At 37.3% G+C, this 21892-nt stretch overlaps 2 protein-coding genes across 6 annotated transcripts in view; one reads left to right on the top strand and one right to left on the bottom strand.

Moving 5' to 3' along the window:
- The window catches only part of plppr5b (phospholipid phosphatase related 5b), a 48498-nt gene that overhangs the window by 3484 nt on the left and 23122 nt on the right, over positions 1-21892 (bottom strand). For all 3 annotated transcript variants that reach the window (XM_083551991.1, XM_083551993.1, XM_083551992.1), the window contains exons 4-7: positions 18346-18478; positions 11996-12246; positions 7010-7186; positions 1966-2085 (exon numbers count right to left, since the gene is read on the bottom strand). In XM_083551991.1, the coding sequence (XP_083408117.1) occupies positions 1966-2085; positions 7010-7186; positions 11996-12246; positions 18346-18478 (681 nt within the window). The remainder of the gene's footprint in view (positions 1-1965; positions 2086-7009; positions 7187-11995; positions 12247-18345; positions 18479-21892) is intronic.
- The window catches only part of LOC310731945 (uncharacterized protein), a 33169-nt gene that overhangs the window by 10183 nt on the left and 1094 nt on the right, over positions 1-21892 (top strand). Inside the window, exon 5 of one of the 3 annotated variants that reach the window (XR_014535324.1) lies at positions 10371-10470. The exons of 1 other annotated variant lie outside the window; for it this stretch is intronic. The gene's annotated coding sequence lies outside the window, so the exon portion shown is untranslated. Of the gene's footprint in view, positions 1-3710; positions 5459-10370; positions 10471-21892 lie in introns of those variants that run through there. One more of the 3 variants, XR_014535325.1, reaches the window with a different exon arrangement.

The following is a 21892-nucleotide window of genomic DNA, read 5'->3' as shown; positions in this document are numbered from 1 at the left end:
AGTCTCCAATTTTTACCCTGGCAGTTTCTTTCAAAAGGAATAGAGATCAACTAAAAAAAAATCAAAATTAAAAAAAGCACTGGGCAGACTAAATTAATTGATTACCCACTCATCGTTCTCATTTCCTCTCTCTGCAAAGCTGTGTTTGCCAAAACTCCAAGCTAAGCATGAGCTTTTTACAGAATTAGTAACTGATATGAAATACTGATATGATGGACACTAAATCGGTGGGATGAATGCACCTCATATCAGGTTACCTGCTATTTCACTCTTCTACAACTATCGGTTTTAAAACCTCAAACAATAAAAATGGTCTGATTATATTTTGACATCGTGGTTCACCCAATCCAAAACAGAAGTACAGACACTTATATTTAAAGTGGACAAAATTGCTGTTCAGCGATGTTTGCTTTGAGGCAAAATGCTTTTGCAAGCCAGGGACATATAACTAGTAACTCCTATATTTTACACTGCATTAATTCTTCCTACCCGTCGTTCACAGAGACAACTCATTTCATCTCTGTTATAGACTGTGACAGCAGCTTCAGCAAAGGGGTGTTTTAATCAACAGCTGAGCGGAACAGGATATGTCACTGTCCTCTGATGTCCCCTCTTATATACTATTCATCTATCTATGCTTTGTCACCAAAGACAAATATCACTCATAAGCATCGCTTAAACCTTGAAAGAAGAAAAAAAGGTCATTAGTATTTTTATTAGGCAAAGTACTGTTCACACTTTACACAATCCACCCCATGCATTTCAATAACAACAACAACAAAAAAGCTGCACACCAAACAGATAATAATAAAAAAATTATATATATAACACAGCTGGGATTATAACAGCGAGTTGTTGTCTTGCACATGTTCTTCTTGTAACTATTGTTAATTTTGTTAAAAGGTCCATACTTAAGGTGTAATTAGCCTGTAACTGGGAGCTGGGAGTTCAGTCGTAAGGCTGCAGCATGTGGTTTAATTGATAGTTAAATGCTGGGGCTAAATCAGGAAACAAATCAGCTGTGGAGGACAGATGTGTCCGGGGAATTACATTCAGACTAAACCGTCTTAAGGAAATTGGATATTTTGTAAAGTATTATATCAAATACTTCTTGGTCTTGATAGGGTGAATTATAGGTTCTAATAATGTTACATTGGAAACAAAGAGTTATGGCCAAATTTGCCCATCTAGAAATAATAAAACAAATCTTGAGCTACACATGGCCAAAAAAAATCAAATGTGGCTCTGGGACAATCAACCTCTATTAGCTGACCTTTGACTCAAATGGTGTTGTCAAAAGACTTAGACCAATTGATTCAGGTTTGCAGCCGCACTAATGTAAAAGAACAGCGATGTTTTAATCCAAGTTTAAAGCAGACAATTGATGGTGGTTTGTCTGCTTCAGATTAAAAGAGGACAGGGGAAAAACACTATATAGGACAGGGTGAATCAGATAGCAGGGCCAAACACTCTGGATACCAGGCTGACTATAAACAGGTCGTTGGTTTATTCATGCTTTTATGAATGCATGGGTTCTGGTTTAAACAGGGATTTAATAACATCAGGGTGTATTCCAGAGGCTTGGCACTCGCCGCTCACACAGGTGCTCCTACGTTTATTATTGCCTTGTGCTCTGCAGATGGTCAAATCGGCTTCTTTTGCCTGCAATCCAGTCAAAGAAGCTCAGGAGGCGCGATTTCAGAGAGCGGGGTGTCAATGCCTCTTCTTCCTCTCTTAGTTCAGCCATCTGAGAGACGGCCATATGTACAACACACACACACACACACACACAGACAGGCACATCTAGCCAACGAGGCAGCTATCGAGAGCTTATTTGAAACATCTTCATTCTTCAATATTAAATTTTCAGCAAAGACTATTTTAGAGGTCAAACATTCCTGCCGGTATAAATGACAGCATTAGTCTGGGTGGATATTAGTGTAGGTAAATGCAGCTGCGTTGTACCTGGGAGGCGATATATTTTTCCAGGGGACTCTCCACCCTGGGCGAGCCCATCATTTCCTCCTGCTGGGGGTCTTCACTTAACATCTGGCTTCCTTTGAAATTATGGATCACACACACAACCTGAAACAGTGTAAAGCAGCCATGTGTCAGTTGTTGACGATTCTAAAAGTACCTATATTTGGGAAGGAAGCAACAGCATGTCATTTTGTAGCTAGAAGTAGGAAGAAAAGCCAAAGGCATTTCTATGGAGGGTTAATGATTTTTTTTATGTGAACCAGTAAGCTGTACCTTTGAGCAGATATAAAAAAATGCACCTAAATTCATGCAAATCATAAACAGAATTTTTGGTGATGTCAATCCGAAGTGAAACTAGGGAAATTCTTAGCTGCCGTGTCACTGCTCACTTTCCAGTGGTTAAATAAAGGTATGCACCAAGCACACAATGCACTGCACAAAGTGAGCTTTTCTCCTCATTAGGAATGTTGGGACTTAAATCACAGATAATCAGCACAATGTGGCTCAACACCTTTAGTGTGTGTTTTAAAGAGCACCGTCTTAAAATTACATTATGCACAGCTTAATATAGTAGAGCTTGGCTATGTCGCTGTTTTATATAAAACGTTTTAACATTCCTTCATTCATTTTGCTAACAGACCGCTGCCCTGCAGTCCTAACCAGAATTCATGAATATTGGAGGACGCTCTGCATTAGTTCACTTCACTGCCTCTTCTTCTCTCTCCTGCCTTAATTTCTCACCACTTTTTGACTCTGAGCTCTTAAAGATATCTAATGCCAGGCGTATAGCAACAATATATTATAAGACTCATGTGCAAATGGTGTTGATAATTTATTCAATAAAGCACACCGTCACAAAGCAAAGCGGGTGACATTTATGGTTATTGGCTCTCACAGCTATACATCACCCATGCAAATTCTTTTACTCATATGCTACCAATCAACATAGTACATGCAGCACCCCACTAAAACACATCTACACTTATTACAATAGCGTCTCTTAATATGTAAATGAGAAGATAATGAATATACATGCAGCCATTGCTGTGGTATTATAGTATAGCAGATATCACAGAAAGAAGGAGAAAAGAAAACGTTACCACAAAAACCCTAGCATATTCGGGTGGCATAGACACATGCAAAAACCTCCATAATAAAGAATGTCTTTGTTGAACAGATGTTTGTATATTGTACAATATGTGCAAGGAAAAATAATGATATGCGTGTGTGTGTGTGTGTGTGTGTGTGTGTGTGTGTGTGTGTGTGTGTGTGTGTGTGTGTGTATGTGTGTGTGTGTGTGTGTATTCCGAGGCTTCACCTCCAGGTCAAGATCTCCAAATAACTCATGACTTTCTGCTCTCCCCTGCTAAATGCCACAAATGCATGTGTGTGTGTGTGTGTGTGTGTGTGTGTGTGTGTGTGTGTGTGTGTGTGTATATATATCTACACTGGTACGCCAGTGTTAATGTTTTTTTTTTAAACAATTAACAAAATGGAAAGCTGCACATAGTTTTTGAAGGAACTCGACAGGTAGGTTGTTCCAAACATCTTGGAGAATTAATAAGAAATAATCCTCTGTAGCTGTAGGCTGCCTCAAATCCTTCTGTCTCTTCATGTAATCCCACAAAGACTCAATGCTGTTGAGATCAGGGCTCTGTTCGCTTCCAGGACTCCTCGTTCTGAACATAGTTCTTAATGGCTATATGTTTGAGGTTGTTGTCCTGCTGCAGAATAAATCTGGTGCCAATCTGATGACTCCCTGATGGTGAGTATCTTCCTATATTTCTCTGCATTAAGAATACTGTTAATCCTCATCAAATCGTCCACACCATTTGCAGAAATGCAGCAAGTTTGGCTGCTCCACATTGTTTAGCCTCTTACACAGCTGTTTCTTTAAAGTTAATGACTATGTTTCAACCTATATATAAAATGAATAATCATTAGCACCCGCTTGGCATAACTGGTTAATCACACACCTGACTCTGATCCTGACTTTGTGCAAGGGTGGTCACACCAGTTATTAATTTGATTTAGATTTTTCTTTTGCTCGCTCACTTTGCCGTTTTGTAAATTAATATAAATAATTTTATTTTTTTTAATAAAAAAAAAATATATATTTATATTTAACTGATCTTGTAATTCTGTATATTTGGACACATTAAGAGCATGTTAGCAATTTAATTAGCCTTCTTTTCACCCAGAAGTGTCTTTACTACAGAACAAAAACAGCAATGCCAAAGTCCAGTGTGTTCACTACACGACTAATGACAGGGACAACATGAATTTGCCTAGATAAAACTGGGTGTAGAAAGTAAACACATGGATGTCATGATCTGTTTCCTTTCTTCTTCAGTGCAGTGTCCTTTCACTTCAATCGGGTGAATTGAAAACTTGCTTAATCTGAACTCTGCTTATTTGTCTCCCTAATTGCTGTAGCAAAAGGTCAAGAATCATAAAATGCTACCGCTAAACCATAGAGCAAAACCTTTGGGAGAGAAGACCAATTCCACCAATTTCAGCTGTACAGTCATTCTGACTACACATAAGAAGATGATGGAAATCTTAAAAAACAACTAAGCAACAGTGTATTTTAGTGAGAACACTCATATTTCCTGCTATAACCTTAAATGAGAGTTTATTGTAGATCATCAAATATTGATAGAAAAAATTGCTTACTTAGGTCTTTATTTTTCTATAATTTAAATAACTTAGAAAGCCACAAGTAGAAAAACACTCCTACTCTCTGATCACTTCTGACATAACCTAGCCTCTGATAACCTAATTACTGTCGAAAAATATGAATTTAATATTTTTATAGGTTTTTTCAAGGCATTAAAATAGACATATTCTTTGGAACATTTCACAGATTCCTCGCCATCTTTCTATCTCTTATGAAATTGGTAAGAAAAATCACCATTACAATGAAAGGCATGTGCATTTTATATAATCTCCCCTCCAAATAATATCATCTTGAGTTCCCTAAAGGCCCTGCAGTAAATTGATGGGTGCCAGAGTGACTAAGCCGCTCCTCCACAATGTCACTGTGTATCTCTAAGATCTCTTGGCTCTCAGACTCTTTTACAGCCTGTTCAGTAAAGCTCGGCATATCGCTGGTACAAATCTCTTCATCCCACAACATGCAGATTCAAATGACACAAGCCGGTGCACATTAATCAAACATATATGCAGCACCCTCATGCATCACTGATAAAGCAAAACATGATATTAGGAGAGGGTGAGATACAGTAATACTATGATATACGATATGGATTACAATGTATAGATTTACTAATTTGATTGCCATCTTTTTTATTTAATGTCTAAAATTCAGTCAACAATATAGTGTACAATATATAGCCCAAACATTAATAACAATCATATCGCTACTGTATTGTGATATTGCCCAGCCCAGCATGACATCATCTCATGCTGATTGCATTAAAACAAAACATGCATTTTTCTTAAAAATGTAAGGATAAGAACCAGACAAAAGCGCATTAGCACAGTCAGTTACTGATGTGGGTGAGGTGAGGAGGCGTGGGGGGCAGTCAGTGTTCCAAATTATCCCAAAAGTGTTCAATAGGGTTTAGGTCTGCGCTCTATATAAGAAGATCTTCCACTCCAACTCCTGCAAAGTATATCTTCATGGAGCTGGTTTTATGCGCAGAGGCATTATTATGTTGAAACAGGTTTGGGTATCCTAGTTCAAGTGAATGGAAAACTTCATGCTAGCACATCCAAAGACATCATTCGAGCTTCCAATACTCAAAGACCTTCAACTTTGTGGTAACAGTTTGGGAAAGAAATATTCTAAATAGGACCTGCCTGACAAAGTGAAGTAGACCAAAAGATCCTCAAAAGCTAGACATCATGCTGAGATCCAAAGAAATTCAGAAACAAATGAGAAAGAAAGTAACTGAAATCTATCAGTTTGAAAAAGGTTATAGAGCCATTTCTAAAGCTTTGGGACTCCAGCGAACCACAGTGAGAGCCCTTATTCACAAATGGCAAAAACATGGAACAGTGGAGAAACTTCCCAGGAGTGCCCGGCCGTCCAAAATTACCCCAAGAGCACAGTGATGACTCATCCAAGAGGTCACAAAGACCCCACAACAACATCCAAAGAACTGCAGGCCTCACTTGCCTTAATTAAGGTCAGTGTTCATGACTCCACCATTTACCTGCTGAGGAAAAAAGAACATAAAGGCTCATCTCAGTTTTGCCAGAAAACATCTTGATGATCCGCAAGACTTTTGGGAAAATACTTAGTGGTCTGACGAGACAAAAGTTGAACTTTTTGGAAGGTGTGTGTCCCATTACGTCTGGTGTAAAAGCAACACCGCATTTTAGAAAAAGAACATCATACCAACAGTAAAATATGGTGGTGGTAGTGTGATGGTCTGGGGCTGTTTTGCTGCTTCAGGACCTGGAAGACTTGCTGTGATAAATGGAACCATGAATTCTGCTGTCTACCAACAAATACTGAAGGAGAATGTCTGGCCATCTGTACATGACCTCAAGCTAAAGCAAAGTTGCTTTACAAACACTTTTTCACACAGGGCCATGTAGTTTTGGATTTTGTTTTTCCCTCAATAATAAAAAAACCTTCATTTAAAAACTGCATGTTGTGTTAGCTTGTGTTATCTTTTACTAATATTTAAATTAGCTTGATGATCTGAAACATTAAAGTGTGGAAAAAAATGCAAACAAATAAGAAATCAGGAATCATCACTTTTTCACATTACTGTGTGAAAAAAAAAGAAATAAAAGTTAAAAACCTTTTAAATCGGCAATGTGCTAACAACAATTAACCACAAAGAAACTACTTGAGTGATATTTTATAATTATTAATAATAAGTTAAATTAATGAATTATTTTATTTCTTTGGAGATTCAGGACAATTGTTTATTTTATACCGTTATTAATACCTCAATGACAAATAGTCCAATTTATAATGTTTTACTACTTAACATCAAGTTTACTGATTCATACACAAAAATCATAAGACAAATGAAGCACAGCTCCTTACCAGAAAGGTGGCAATGGCCACTCCGATGATAAAGCCAGCAATTACGTCAGACCAGTGGTTTCGATACTCTGCCACCCTGTTAATACCAGTCAGGAAGGCCAAGCACATCAACCCCAGAGACATGACTGGCTTGGCTAACCTCGTCCCTTTGGCTTTCACCGAACAAGTGATGTACATCTGAAGTGGGTGGAAAAGGAGAAGAATCCAAATTCACATCAGCTCATAGCTTCATCTCAAGTGGATAATCAATTGCTGTGTAGGGCATTAAGCTGGATTAGTTCAGCTTTAGTGCTTCTCAGAGAGGAAACACAGTGTTGTATCAATCAGAAGAACGATACCACAACCAGGAGCAATAACAGTGATTTTTGTGCAAAAAAAGAGAACGAGCAAGATTTCAGTATTTGTGATGATGTGCATGCATGACCTGAATTAAGTGTGAGCAGTGTGCAGCTGCCTCACTGTCTGAGCTAAATCAGGCTGAGTGTGCGACAGAGGAGAGCCAGACACCGTGCCTGAGGCAGGGCTGTCTGCCGGCCAGCTGATGCATGGCACAAAGATGGCACTTCAGTAAGAAAAAATCATTGTAATCCATTCTCCCATTCTGGAGGAATCACTGTACTGAAGCTCAGTTTGTACTTCAATCACTGATGATGAATCAGCAAGTGTAATCCCTTAGGAGTCTTAGCCAGTGAAACAAAAATAGCCTACATAAAACTCGGGGGCACATTAGGGGTGAAAATAAAATACAAAAACCAAAAAACAACAACAAAGCACTATATTTTTCCTGTTTAATTCCACTGTTTCAACCCACTACCAAGAGATGGTATTGGCTTTATTATGTGCAGCAGCTTCTCCATGTAGCCATGGTTTCCATATAGCTGTTTTCCTGTGTACTCCATAATTACTTGCACACTCAAAAAATACAGGTGATACATCCTCTATACAATTAATGGACATTTGGATTGAAATGACCACATCACGTTCATGTAATTATTTAATGCATAAAATGATGTAGGATAGAGGTCAAGAGCTTGAGTTCATGCTTACATCACACAAAATTTGGGGAAAAGAGTGACTACAGCATTTAAAAACATTAAATATATCACCTGTTCTTTTTCCAATCTTCTACTGTCCAGTTTCTTTTTCCCCTATTATAGGGGTTATCAGGTTTCTCTTCTTGGCTGACAGAAACCCAATGTGGTATTTTGCTGTTGTGGCCCATCCATCTCTAGTTTTGCTGTGTTGTGGTTTCTGAGATGCCTTTCTGCTCACCACAGTTATAAAGAACGATTATTTGACCTACCGTTGCCTTCCTGACAACTTGAATCAGTCTGTCCATCTTTCATCAAAAAGGCATTTCTACCCATAGAACTGCAGCTCACAGTATATGTTGAGTTTTTCACACTGCTCTGTGTAAAATCTAGAAAATGCTAATCTGTTAATTTTTTTGTGAGATCAGCAGTTTCTAAAACACTCATACCAGCCTTTGTTGCACCACACATCATGGCATGTTCAAGGTCAAATCAGGTTTTACCTTATTTTGATAAGGTTTAAATATCCTGATGCTCTTGACCTGCATTTGAATGACTTGCATTGAATATGTGCTGCACTACTGCCACATGATTGGCAGATTTTATAATACTGCATGAATGTGTATGGTTACAGGTGTTCCTAATAAAGTGGCTGGTGAGAGTATATCAATGTTTATAATTTTTCCAGCTTTCACAAGAGCTCCTGAACCAGCAGCCACAAAACAACCCCAAAGCGTTAAGAATCCACTATCATCAAAGCAGTTCTCTTTTCCCTACATGTCTGTTACTGAAGTAAAAATACTGTATATGTAAAAAGTTTTGGTCTCATTGGAGCACTGAACACATTGCCAGTTGTAATCCTGCTGGCAGGTGGTAAAGTGCTAAACATTGGATATTGGTTTCTCTCACAAAGAGCTTGTTTCTTGGAATGCTTTCAGATAGCTTGTTATGGAGGTGGTGTTTAACAGTTGATTTTTAAACATTTAAAAAAATATTTTTATGTACACTTCCAAATATGTGATCTTTATAACCTCATACTGTCCAATTCCTGTCTGGCCATGTCAGACATATTATTATTTTATTGTATCACATTCGCAGCTTCATAAATTTTAATTTTGTATTAAACTATAAATTATTTCAGTTTGCTTTTATCAGATTTCAAAATACAGACAGTGCAAATGTATCTTTTTTTATTGCAAAATATCATTCAAAATCAAAAACATATATATAAAAATATATTTAGACATGATTTAGTATTATTCGGTTTAATCAAATGTAAAAATTGTGTGTCATCCTCATAATCATATCAATATCAATAATAATCATTAATGTAGCAAATAAAGGACTGTACACATATGCATGTGTGTGTTTTTGTGTGTTTATAATGAAAAAGAGTGGGACTGAGTTGTTTCTTTTCTCTGCTCCCAAATAAGAAATTATTGTGACCTACAAAAATGGCATAAAGGTCTAAAATAACTTAATTTTGAAGCAGGAAACGAGATAAATCCTTTGTAAGAGATACACACACTTTTTTCTCCCTTTGTAAACAACCATTATGGAACTTCAACTTTAACCCACAAATATGATACTGCCTATGATTCAAAGGTCTAATGCAAAAGTTCACACAGTTTTACTGGTTTCCTCTAAATACATCAGATCATAGCCAATGCTTATGTGTAAATTACAGCACACTCTTCCTCCTCCAGACATAATCTTCCCGACTATGTCAGTTTGTCAAGGATTGGTGTCAGCATTAAATCACATAAGGACATTTTTTTTTGGAAACTGGAATTGTGACTAACAGAATAGATTTGCTCTCTCACTTAACTGGCAGTTACATTTTCGGGGAAAATCTTATTATGATTTAAATTTCCAATGCATTTTTTTCTGCTCTTCTAGCAAAAAGATTGAAAGTGATCAAATATACCCTTGTATACAAGTCGTGCATGTTTATGGCCTAATTTGTGGTGACAACGTGGACAGAACCTCCTACACAACAGGATGTACTTGTATTTGATTCAACTATCTGCCTCATTATGGCTGATTCAATCAGAAAACCCAAACAGCAAAAACCAATATAAAACCTTTGCCATTGCTGGCCTTTCTACACCACTACATTATGCTGGGTTTCTTCCACTAGCTTCCTGTAGCTGCATGCATCAGATTGAACACTGACACTTGCCTACAAAGCTAAAAACATTCCTTAAAGCACTTCTTTCCCTGCACTGCACCACACTCCCTCTGATACCTAGCACTGCTCGACTGTTCTCAGCATCTCTCAGCATACAAGGAAGGCATTCATTAAGGCTATTGTCTCTTCTGGTGCCTAGGTGGTGGAAGAAACTTTTCCTAGATGTCCAAACAACTGAGTGGGCTGTCAAATAATGACTAAAAACCTACCCTTTTTCAGAAACACTGAAATTAGTACTTATAAATATATATATATTTTATATATATATATATATATATATATATATATATATATATATATATATATATATATATATGTTACTAACTTAAAATAATTTTAGTTTGTGACCTAGTGATCAGTGTCAGGATGATATTAATGACAACCTCAAAGCACTTCTGTAATTCACTCTGGATAAGGAAGTCTACCAGATGCCATAAATGTAGACCTTCACTGTATCCAATTTGCATACTACACATACAATATGAAACGGTGCACACATTTCCATCTTAAACCTTTTAAATACTCAAACCTGTTTCTCTTTTTTGGCTCCTACACCAACATCCCAGGATATTAGCATTTGTCTGAAGGCAAGCCACGAGCCCCCAGCGCTGGTCTAGTGTACAAGCCAAGAATGAAAAGCCCTCTCCCTGTGGAGCTGAAAACATTTCCCACACAAACACACACCTGGAGCTGAGTGAGAAATGAGATGGGACCCAAAGGAAACAGATGCTCATTAACTAACAATTCTGAAGCCTCTGTCTCCTTCGATTTTCATTTGCAAGCATGGGGTGTCTCTAATCATGGCTTTTCATTACGCAGAGTTGGAGTGTAAATCGAGAAAAATGAATGGAGCTATAAGGGTGGTCGTGTTTCGAAACCACAAGGAAAAGTAGAAGAAATGGATACAGATGAAACGTGATAAGGCCATAGCTCCTCCAATAAAACGGGAGAAACATGAATACATTTTTGTTTTTTTATGAAAAATTATTTACAATAAGACATTTTGCTCTTTATTTTTAATCCCTTGGTCGAAATGTGAAATGTAAAGATGTTTATATTTTGTTCTACGCAAATTATAGCTTTTGGAAACCAGATATAGGCTTATAATCAGCTATTTAAACATTTTTCATTAGCCATTCATCAAATTGACAGAATGCTCAAAGAAAAAAGACAAACGCAAGAGTTCCCACTTCTCTCTGATACATAACGGGGAAAAAACATCACAGCTGTCATCACGGGCATATTGTACACCTCCTTCCATCGCAATGTTTCTCACACGGATGAACAGAATGCAAATCTATCTCCTGCAACTCTTGCATCTGCATTTCAAAAGCGGCCTGGGTTGGAGTCATCTCTACCACTTCAAGATACATTAAAACACTGCATGACTGCATATAGTGACTCTGATACATTTTAATCCCTTTACATTCTGATACACTTCAGATAAACTTTAATCCCTTTGTCCATGACATGGCTACAGCCTTCTACCAAACTGGATTCACACATTTCTGTGTGTGTGTGTGTGTGTGTGTGTGTGTGTGTGTGTGTGTGTGTGTGTGTGTGCGCGCACATGTGTGTTTTTCCACATTTCACACACCACTCAGGTCCTTCCAAGATGTATGAAAAGCAGTTATTAAAAACATTGCGTTGTAAGACATAACGATCAAAACTAATTTCTGTGACCGTGATGCGTGACTGACCTTCAGATCAGTGGAGAAAAAGAAAACCACTGAAACCATTTGTAGAAGTGAATGAGTTACTCACGGCTAAATAGAGGGCAGCATATATGCTGAGCGCTGCCTCTTTGGAGGGAAAGGTTTTGCGGGCACGCAAGATGTCCTCCCCATTACCGGTGCAGGCCTCTTGGTGGCTGATGTAGCGTAGGGCCTGCTGGCAGCCGAGTGCTGTGTAGTTGGGTTTGCACACAGTCAGGAAGTGAGGGGCCAGATTCCCCGTCACCACCTGACCCGCGTTCACAAAGATGTCAGTGGTGAAGAGGCCAAACATGTATACACCTGCAGTTAAAACAGGGAAAAATAAACAAATGTAATGAGTTGTGTGTACTGTATATATGTGTAGCATTTTGGGAAAACCCACGGGATGTTTCTTTAACTGAAACGCAAAATAAAAAGAAACAAATATCACGATTTGAGCAAAACTGTGTTTTTCTTTGGATATTACACTTATTTTTGTTTACTTAAAGAAAACATGAATATATTTTCCCATATATACATATATAATATATTATATTATTATATGATATTATACATATATAGTATATTATATAACATATATAGTATACACTGTCCACCTAACTAATATAATAAACACTGTCCAGCTACCTAATATTTTGTTGGTCCCCTTTTGCTGTCTAAACAGTTCTGAACCTGTTGAGCATTAACAGTATTAACTTCTTCAGCAGTTTGAACTACAGGAGCTCATCTGTTGGATCGGACCAAAGGAACCAGCATTCGATTTCCACATTTATCAATGAGCCTGAGCTGCACATGACCCTGCCACTGGTTCACCACTGTTCCTTCCTCGTACTATGTTTCATAGATACTGACCATTGCAGACTGGAAACATCCCACAAGAGCTGCAGTTTTGGAGATGCTCTGACCCATTTGTCTAGCCAACACAATTTGGCTCTTGTCAAACTCGTGCAAATCCTTATGCTTACTCATTTTTCCTGCTTCTAAAACATCAACTTTTAGGACCAAATCCTGCTGCCTATAATATCCCACATACTAACAGGTGCCATGATGAAGAGATAATCAGTGGCATTTACTTCACCGTTTATAATGTTATAGGGTCATAAAGTTATGCCTGGTCGGTGTATTGATGATTTAAAGTTTTTATAAGCCTTGTAATAGATTACATAGAGAAGGAGCTATATTTTTTTTTTACACTAACACAATTGTTCATCACATATGCATATAATTCTATTCAATCTTATTGCTGTATATTGTGTACTTGTGAATGCTGAACTCTTTTCATGTTGCTTTTGGGTTGTGACACCAAATTCCCTCTTGGGGATTAATAAAGAACTCCCACCCCCCCCTTCCTCCATCCATCCCTCCATCCATCCATCCATCCAGCCATCCATCCATCCATCCATCCATTATTTTAATACTTTAACATTAATTTTAACATGATTATTTAAATGCATCGCAATGGTTTTAAACAGTGTGTTAGTCTCTTTAGATGCACACTATAAATGCAGTTTTCTTTAAGTTCAATTCTGGAAATAAACAGACTTGAAAATGCCATGACTTTCCTTGTGATTGAGTTATGTACAATACATGCAATGCTGTACTTTTAAAAACTAGAAACATAATCTGAAGATTACCTTTTTAAAATCCATTTATACAAGTGCAATAATTGATTGGTGCACTAATGTGTAACAGAGTTCTGCTGTGATTGCAGCCCTTAGCAGCAAGACACAGACAAAAAAACAAAGCATATCTGGCCAAAGGCTCCTTACAGACATCCTGTCTATCATCAGCTTTCGTCTGTGCATCTTAATAGAGGGTTTTTTTTTTTTTACTTGAAAAGCATTCTGTAAGAAATTCAGCTGTCAGACCATTAACTATGTCTTGCCTTTACTGCAGACACTGGAGGATGCCTTGTTTCTTTCTTTCGTTCTGAAAGGCCATATACTTGTTGCCAGGTTTTCATTTCTCTACATCAAATGCACTCAAAGAGCCAAAAATCACACAGCCGTTTATTACATCAAAACCATTATTGCAACCAATGGATGTTATGTCAGTACATCCTTGAGCTCAAACAAAATTCATTTAAATGGCATTCAATTTGTAACATTTTGGTCTAAGTGTAATAATCCAACATTATAAGTAGATTTGCATAACTGCATGATGCATGGCTAATTATACATCACACTCTAAACCAAATATTTTTTAGTTTGTTATATATCCTAGGGAAACTATTTGTACAATGCTTTCAAAATAATATGAGAAATGAGCCAGGATTTGAAGAATACTCAAATAAAATCACAGCTATTTTATCATATAAATTACTTCTAATGTGCAGTTCTACTTCTTAAACACGTGTCCTGCTTGAGGCTGAGGGACTGCACTGAGGAACACCAGACTATGTGCTAATTCCAAGTGCAGCCTTCAGACTGGTTTCCAATACTGTTAGCTTACCTTTTGTGAATTTTTTTTTTTACCATCAAAGTGTGCCATATAGTGTCTGAATCAATACACACACACACACACACACACCATCCAATTTATTAGGAACACCTCTACATTCATCCAGCTATCTAATAAGCTGAGCTAAAGCTCTTGACCCTTACCTGTATGATTGCATACTTTGTTCTACTGCCACATGATTTGATTAGATCATTAGGAAACATTATCAGGTGTACACCGTTACAGGGACCACTGAATGCATTTGAATCCATATCCAGATATTTTTTTAAAGCTAAATCATTAGCTGTAAAGCAGAAAATAAATGAATTAATTTCATTTGAAAGGGAATTCAATGGGACACCAGCCCATAAGAAGACACCATTCACCCACACGCTTACACCTACAGGCCATTTAGCATTTAGTATCGGTGTCCTGTTTTTGAATACATGGCAAAAACTCTACACAGACAGTTACCCAAGATCAGGATTGGTCCAGGGACCCTGGAGCTGTTAGCAAGCTGTGAGGCAGTAACGCTACCCACTGTACCACAAACCCACCATTATTAAAATGTGTTTTTGATGAGCTGCCAAATGCAGTTACTCTTCATTGGAAAGTTAAAAGTTTGTAGTCAGCATCACATTGATCTTGGCTGTAATGTAGGCAGTGCTGGACAGTCTTGATACTGAGGATTTCATTGCAGCCCTGAGTGCAGACTGCAAATCAAAAACACAGGTGCTTTATTCCACTAACTAATAAACCGTGTTTAAATGGTGTGCGCGTGTGCATCTCACTATTTCTCTATCCATTTATCCATGTTGGAGTTCCAAAAGTATTCAGATGATTATTTTCGGTATTTTTAAGCCATTTTCTCCATAGGCCCTATTATTCTCAGGCTCAAAAGTAAATAAACTAGATATAAAGATTAATATTATTTTTAGTACATTGGTGCATGTGTGCAAATATATACCTAACCTTAGTTAGAAGACTAGAAATATACACTTTAAATAGAAGGATATGCTCAATTAGAAGGATTTGGCATACATCAAAGGCTTTGCTCAGAGAACTGTATTTTAATCGATTCGATTACATTTTTGCATATTCATGCGTGTGCCTCAGAAAAAAAAGACTTTGTCATCTGTCTTCAACAGATTACAGAATAATTAGTGCATAATTAAGGAATAAATCATTTTGTACATGAATAAAATGACTAAATTAAGGCACTATAAAGGAAAAAAAGTTTTTAGATTTTTTTGGATAATCTGCATCATTGAGATTTTTTTTGTAATTTAACAAACCTTAATAAAGCCATGTATTCTACTGTTGTTGTATGATACATTTATTCTACAATCTGGATCTTTAAAGAATCCTAGCTCATTACAATGGAAACACATTAAACCCCATTGTATTCAAATAAAATCTGCAACATACTTTTTGATGTATTCTGAACCAAATATTTTATCCAGTTATATTTGTATAGCACTTTTAACAATGGAGACTGTCCCGAAGCGGCTTTACAGAAATAAGAAGATTAGAAATATATATTTTAAGTGTCCTATATTAGTCCCTATGCATTTATCTCTAATGAACAAGCCAGTGGTGTCAGTGGCAAGAAAAAACTAAGATGGTGTGAAGAAGAAACCTTGAGATGAATCAGACTCATAAGGGATCCCATCTTCATCTGGGTGACACTGAATGTCCATTCATTATAGTTCCTTCTTTGTTGAGGCTGTTCAGCTGTTTACTGATGGTCAGCGAAAAGCCACTGTAGCAAAATGTTCTATTCTAGAGAATTTAGAATTTTGTTTTCGATTCTAGAATTTAACCCTTGGGTTCTGAGTGACCTCTTAGATCTTAAGGCTGTTTGCATTATCTCTCTTTGTACACAAAATCTGAACATATTCTATCCTATCCTTGATCAGAAGCAAATAAATATACATAAATATACAATTTTAGAACTAAAATGTTATTACAGTTTTTATAACACAATGTTAAAATACTATATTTGTTTTTATTAAGTGTGCACATTTATTTATATTTTATGAAAATCCATAATATGCATTACATGCACTAATTGCAAAAAAATATATACAAATCTGCAATTGAATGCAAAAGACTGACGCTGATATTATTATTATTATTTTTTTATTTTTTATTTAAGCCTTGCCTTTAAAAAGATACTGAAAAAAAAAAAAGGATGTTCATATTTAACTGGTATACAGGACTTCCCAAGTTTCACTATTGTTAACTTAGTTTCAATGTATGGTTCATGGAATGTGTGGGGGGGAAAAAAAGTTAGAATAATACATCTTCTCACAAACATTCTTTGAAGCATTTGTCAAATGCTTGTTCGTTCCACCTTTCTTTTTGTCTCTTGAATATAAACTTACAAGGAACTTCTACCTGTCAGAGTTGACAGGAGAACGGAGGAGTATAAACAGTAAAAGCATAAGTAGAGTTGGGTATGAGCATGTCGTGACCTAGAGCCATTTTCTAAATGGAATTTCTCCTGGAAAACAGTGGTGTGTGTGTGTTGTGCAAATAAGAGGTGTGATTTTAGGTCAAAAATCAACTGAAAGAGTTGAAATTACCACTGCCACAAATGACCACAGCTTAACCACTTGAACCAAGGTATAAGTACAATGTTAAAAGCAAATAAACTGACAAATAAAATTTTCAAGAACAATTCCTTCCATTCCGAACAAAGCAGATCATTAATTTGAAAGAACTTCTGTATGGAGAAACAGTGGAAGATTGTGAGAGTGAGCTACTGATAACATCTCACTCAACGGTTAAGTACAGTATAATAAGCAGTCGTGTGACTGAGAATTCATGATGACTGTTTATTATGGGCACTATAGCTAATCGAACCTGACATATTTAGTCAGGCTAACATGATTCCCTTGACACTCTGATGGAGGCAAACTCTTTATTAGATGTATGTCAGCTTAATCCTTCAGACCCTCTGCACTACTGTCAGAGCTTTTAAAGCATGAATACCACCACAGAAACCAGAAACCAGACCTCACAGTGTGGAAACTATAGGCTGTGTTTAGAGTTTGGTTTTATTTTATTATTTAGATTTATTGCCAAAATTGCACACAATACTATTCAAACCTTATACATCAAGTATTATTTAGAAATTATGACAATGGCACAAACAGGGCAGAGGTGGTCTCAGTTATATGAAATTCTGGCCTTCAAACTTTGACATTGTACCTTATCGGCTCAAGCAAGGAGCTATATGAAGTTTGATACCACCACTGTTTGAAATGTAACCACAATGTCACACTGAAATGTATGTTTTTGGTGGAAATACACATAAAGCAACTAGGGAAACATATTTGATGTTAAAATTACATACATAAATATGACAATTACTTAGCTAGGAGAAAGTTCAACAGAACTTTTTTGAACACAGATCACTAATCATTTTGATAAACATTTCTGTTAACGGACAAACAAAATTAATTTATGTGCTGTTTCTATCCAACAAATGCTTGGTCCATTTATCTTTTAGAATGTCTGTGTTAACTGGACAGGGCAATATATCTAATTAACAAATGTCATTATTTAAAATGATTATTTTAATTAAGTAATAAATAATATGAAGCAGTGGTGGATGAAGTACACAAACTATGTACTTAGGTAAAAGCAGAGATACAGTAGGTAAACGTGCTCCCTTTAAACTTTCACTTGAGTAAAAGTACAAACATATTTGCCTTTAAATGTACTTAAGTATCCAAAGTATTATGATTTATTATGGCTATAATTTTCCTAATATAATTTTTGTCATTTTTCTTGTAGACATCACAAAAGTTATGAAAGCATGAAGGAGAATTATATGCATCCCATGCTTTTCCAGCTTAAAACTCCAGCTAGTCACACAGTAATAGCTTAAAAGCAATGTACTATCTTTGTTTCAAGAAAACAATGGTGCCAAAATTATGGTCAAGTACGCACCCAAAAAGCGGCAAGTCCTGCGCACTAGAGGGTTGAGGTAACAACAGTCCCCAGTCGCAATGGTCTTCTTTCGACTATCTGGATCTTTTGATGTATATTGCATCAGGAACAGCACAGCTTCTGTTACTGTTATCTGAAAGAGAAAGAGCAAGGGAAATGGAGACTCTGAACAAAAAGTAAGATTAATTACACATTCATTGCTAATAGCTATAAAATGAAGTTGATGTTTCACAGTCTAAAGTCAGTTGGCGCTCATGTGCAACAGCATCGTAATTCAACAGGAAGTATTGGCTAGCCACCTAAACCGCCTTCATCTGCATGCCACCTGTTGAATACAGAGCACCATATTGAGAGAGATGAACTCAGCTCATGTAGTCAGTTTATATCACTGAGGAATTAGGAGAAGAGACAATATTTTGCCATTCCTGGCAAGACGTGAGGCCTAGGTCTATTGTGCTTACGCAGTCTGGTGGGCTTCCAGAGCACAAACGGCTGCGGTGTACAATGTTAAATACAGTGGTCCAACAAACAAAAGATGGTCACCAGTGTGTGAAATGCTAAAATTGACTAAAGGTTTTTGCAGCTAGTGGAAACCAAAAAAAAATAAAAAAGCACGGAATACATTTTCATAAAGACCATGTCAGTAAGGTTTCATTCTTCATTGAGATTTTATCCTTAGATCCTTTAAAAAGCCAAGCCTTTTTACAGTCAAGCCTTGAGACATCCACTTAGGGATTTTGCAAATGATATCGCCATTTAGAAAATGAGTGTGCGTTGTTGTGCCATTACCTATAAAAGCATTTGTGTGACATAAAATGTTACTGTTTGCTTTGCCCACAATTTCTTTTGTATCATTAGTGAAAGGACACTGGCCAGTCTAATGGCCATTTAAAACATAATTTTCACAACTTGGCTCCAAATAGAATAAGTATTTGTCCTTATCATTGGATTTATCCTAATAAAAGCAATCAATGAGCTAATGATTGAGCAAAATCTTAGAATAATCAAATCAGCTATTCAACTTCAGTAACAGCTTTATCTTGGACAAGGTTGCAGATGATTTGAGACTATTCCAGAAAATGTGCAAGGCGAGAACGCTCCAATCCTTCACAGGGTACGGTGAACAATCAATCACACCTAGGGGCAATACAGAGTCCACCTATTGCCCTGATTTGGGGAGGAAATCAAAGAATCATGAAGAAACCCAAACAAACACCATCAGAACAAGTGAAACTCTGCACAAACAATAACCTGAGCTATGGATCAAACCTAGTACCCTGAATTTCACATCAAATATGATCATATCTGATGAAATATATTTAATACAAAAAAAACTGAAGAGATTTTTGATATATTCAGTTAAGAAGACAGGTTACAGGACCATGAAAAGAATGTCACTGCTTGTTAACATCTGAGTTTTACAGGCCACAGGGCAAAACTATTCTCCTGACACACAGGGCCTCACAGGAGCAGCTCAGGTGCTCCCCAGCACAAACAAGAGTGATTTATAAGATCATGCAGCTCAAATTTGCACAGCTCACCTCCGATGGGTTCTAAAAGACTTCAGGTGCAAGTAAGAAATGGTTTCTTCAAAACCAATAAAGCTACACAGAGATTCTCCAAAAAGTAGACTGCAAAAAGTATTCATTTAGTGACAGTGTTTAATAGTGTTTACAATATTACAATGTAGGATCCTTAATGAACCATAAAAGCACAGACATTTGTGCTCATTCAACCTAAAGGGTTATAATAAAGTCAGACCTTTGGAAAACATTTCAATTCATCCCAAAGGTGTTCAATAGACGTATGGTCAGAGCTGTCTACCAGGCCACTCAAGATCTTACACTCCAACCCATATAAAACATATCTTCAAGGAGCTTACTTTATGCAAAGGGACATTGTAATGCAGGAACAGATTTGTGTCTCCTAGTTCAAGTAAAGAGAAATACTACTACATGCAAAGATATCCAATACCTTTGTGTAAACACCTCACATCTTCTCGAAGGACAATACTATAGAAATGAAACTTAGATATATTTTAGAGTCGTCATTGTGCAGCTTGTATAGCAGTACAGATTTACTGTCCTCTGAAAATTACTCAACATTCAGCCATTATTGTCTAAATAATTGTCAACAAACGTGAGTACACCCTGATTGAACAAGTCAAACCTGTGTCCAAAGTGTACATTTTTTGTGTGAACACCATTGTTATTTAGCACTGCTTTAATCTTCCTGGACATGGAATGTTGCTGGGATTCTCTTCCACTCCTCCATAATGACAACATGGAGATGCAGGATGTTAGACACATGGTGCTTCACCTTGCGCTTGAGGATGCCCCCCAGGTGCTCAATACGGTTTGGGTCTGGAGACATACTTTGCCACTCCATCACCATCACCATCACCATCACCATCAGCTTTCTCAGCAAGGCAATTGTCAGCTTGGCGGTGTGTTTGGGGTCGTTTTTATATTGGAAAAATGCCGTTCGACCCAGTTTTGGAATTGATGTTTCCCTCAATGAACCACAGCTCCCCAGTACCAGTGGCACTCATGCAGCCCCAGACCATGATGCTATCACCACCATGCTTGACTGTAGGCAAGACACAATTTTCTTGGTAATCTTCACCAGGGCGTTGCCACACACATTATCGGGAGCCAAATTTTTTTATCTTAGTCTCATTAGTACACAGGACATGGTTCCAGTAATGCATGCTCTTAGACAGGCTGTCTTCAGCAAAATGTTTGTGGGTTTCCTTGTAAACCAGCTTCAGATGAGGCTTCTGCACCTGGCGCACAGCACGACTTCTCTGATGGACCCTTGCGAGGTCTGGTCCGAGTGGAACCCAACTTGGGAAACCTCTGTATGACTCTGGCCACCGACTGTAACTCAGTTTCGGGGTGTTGCTGATCTTCTTATAGCCTCTGCCTCTTTGTGAAGAGCAACAATTCTAATTCTCAAATCCTCAGAGAGTCTTTACCATGAGGTGCCATGTTGAACATCCAGTGGTCAGTATGAGAGAATTGCACTCAAAGTACCAAATTTTAACTGCTCTAAAACAAGATACACAAATTTGTATGGTCCTGTCAAGCAGACAAAAACATGAACACGATGAATAGGACGTGTGGCTTTGCATGGTTACATGACATACAGCTGTTATCGATTGGGGTGTACTCACTTTTGTTGCCAGCTATTTTGACAATGGTGGCTGTATATACGGCTGAAACAATTCTTCAATTAACTTCAATAATTCGAATACAAAAAAATATATTTGCCTTGATGCTTCATTTAGTCCATTTAACTACACACAAAGAATTGTGTTTCCCGACGGACCCTTATTACTGAAGCACCACCCACTAAACTCTGCAGCAAGCTGGACAGGTAAAAACCCAGAAGACGCTGTAGAATGAAAAATGGTGGAAAGGGGAGAACACAGCAAGGGGCAAGGAGAAGATTCATACAAAGAAAACGAGCAAAACTTCAAAGTCTGAGATAATTTCATAATAAAACATCGGAAACACCTTACAGTCCATTTAAATTTTTCTTTTCT

This window comes from Silurus aristotelis (assembly GCF_946808225.1).
Source record: "Silurus aristotelis genome assembly, chromosome: 1".
Lineage (NCBI taxonomy): Eukaryota > Metazoa > Chordata > Actinopteri > Siluriformes > Siluridae > Silurus > Silurus aristotelis.
This window is presented reverse-complemented; position numbering and strand designations above follow the sequence as displayed.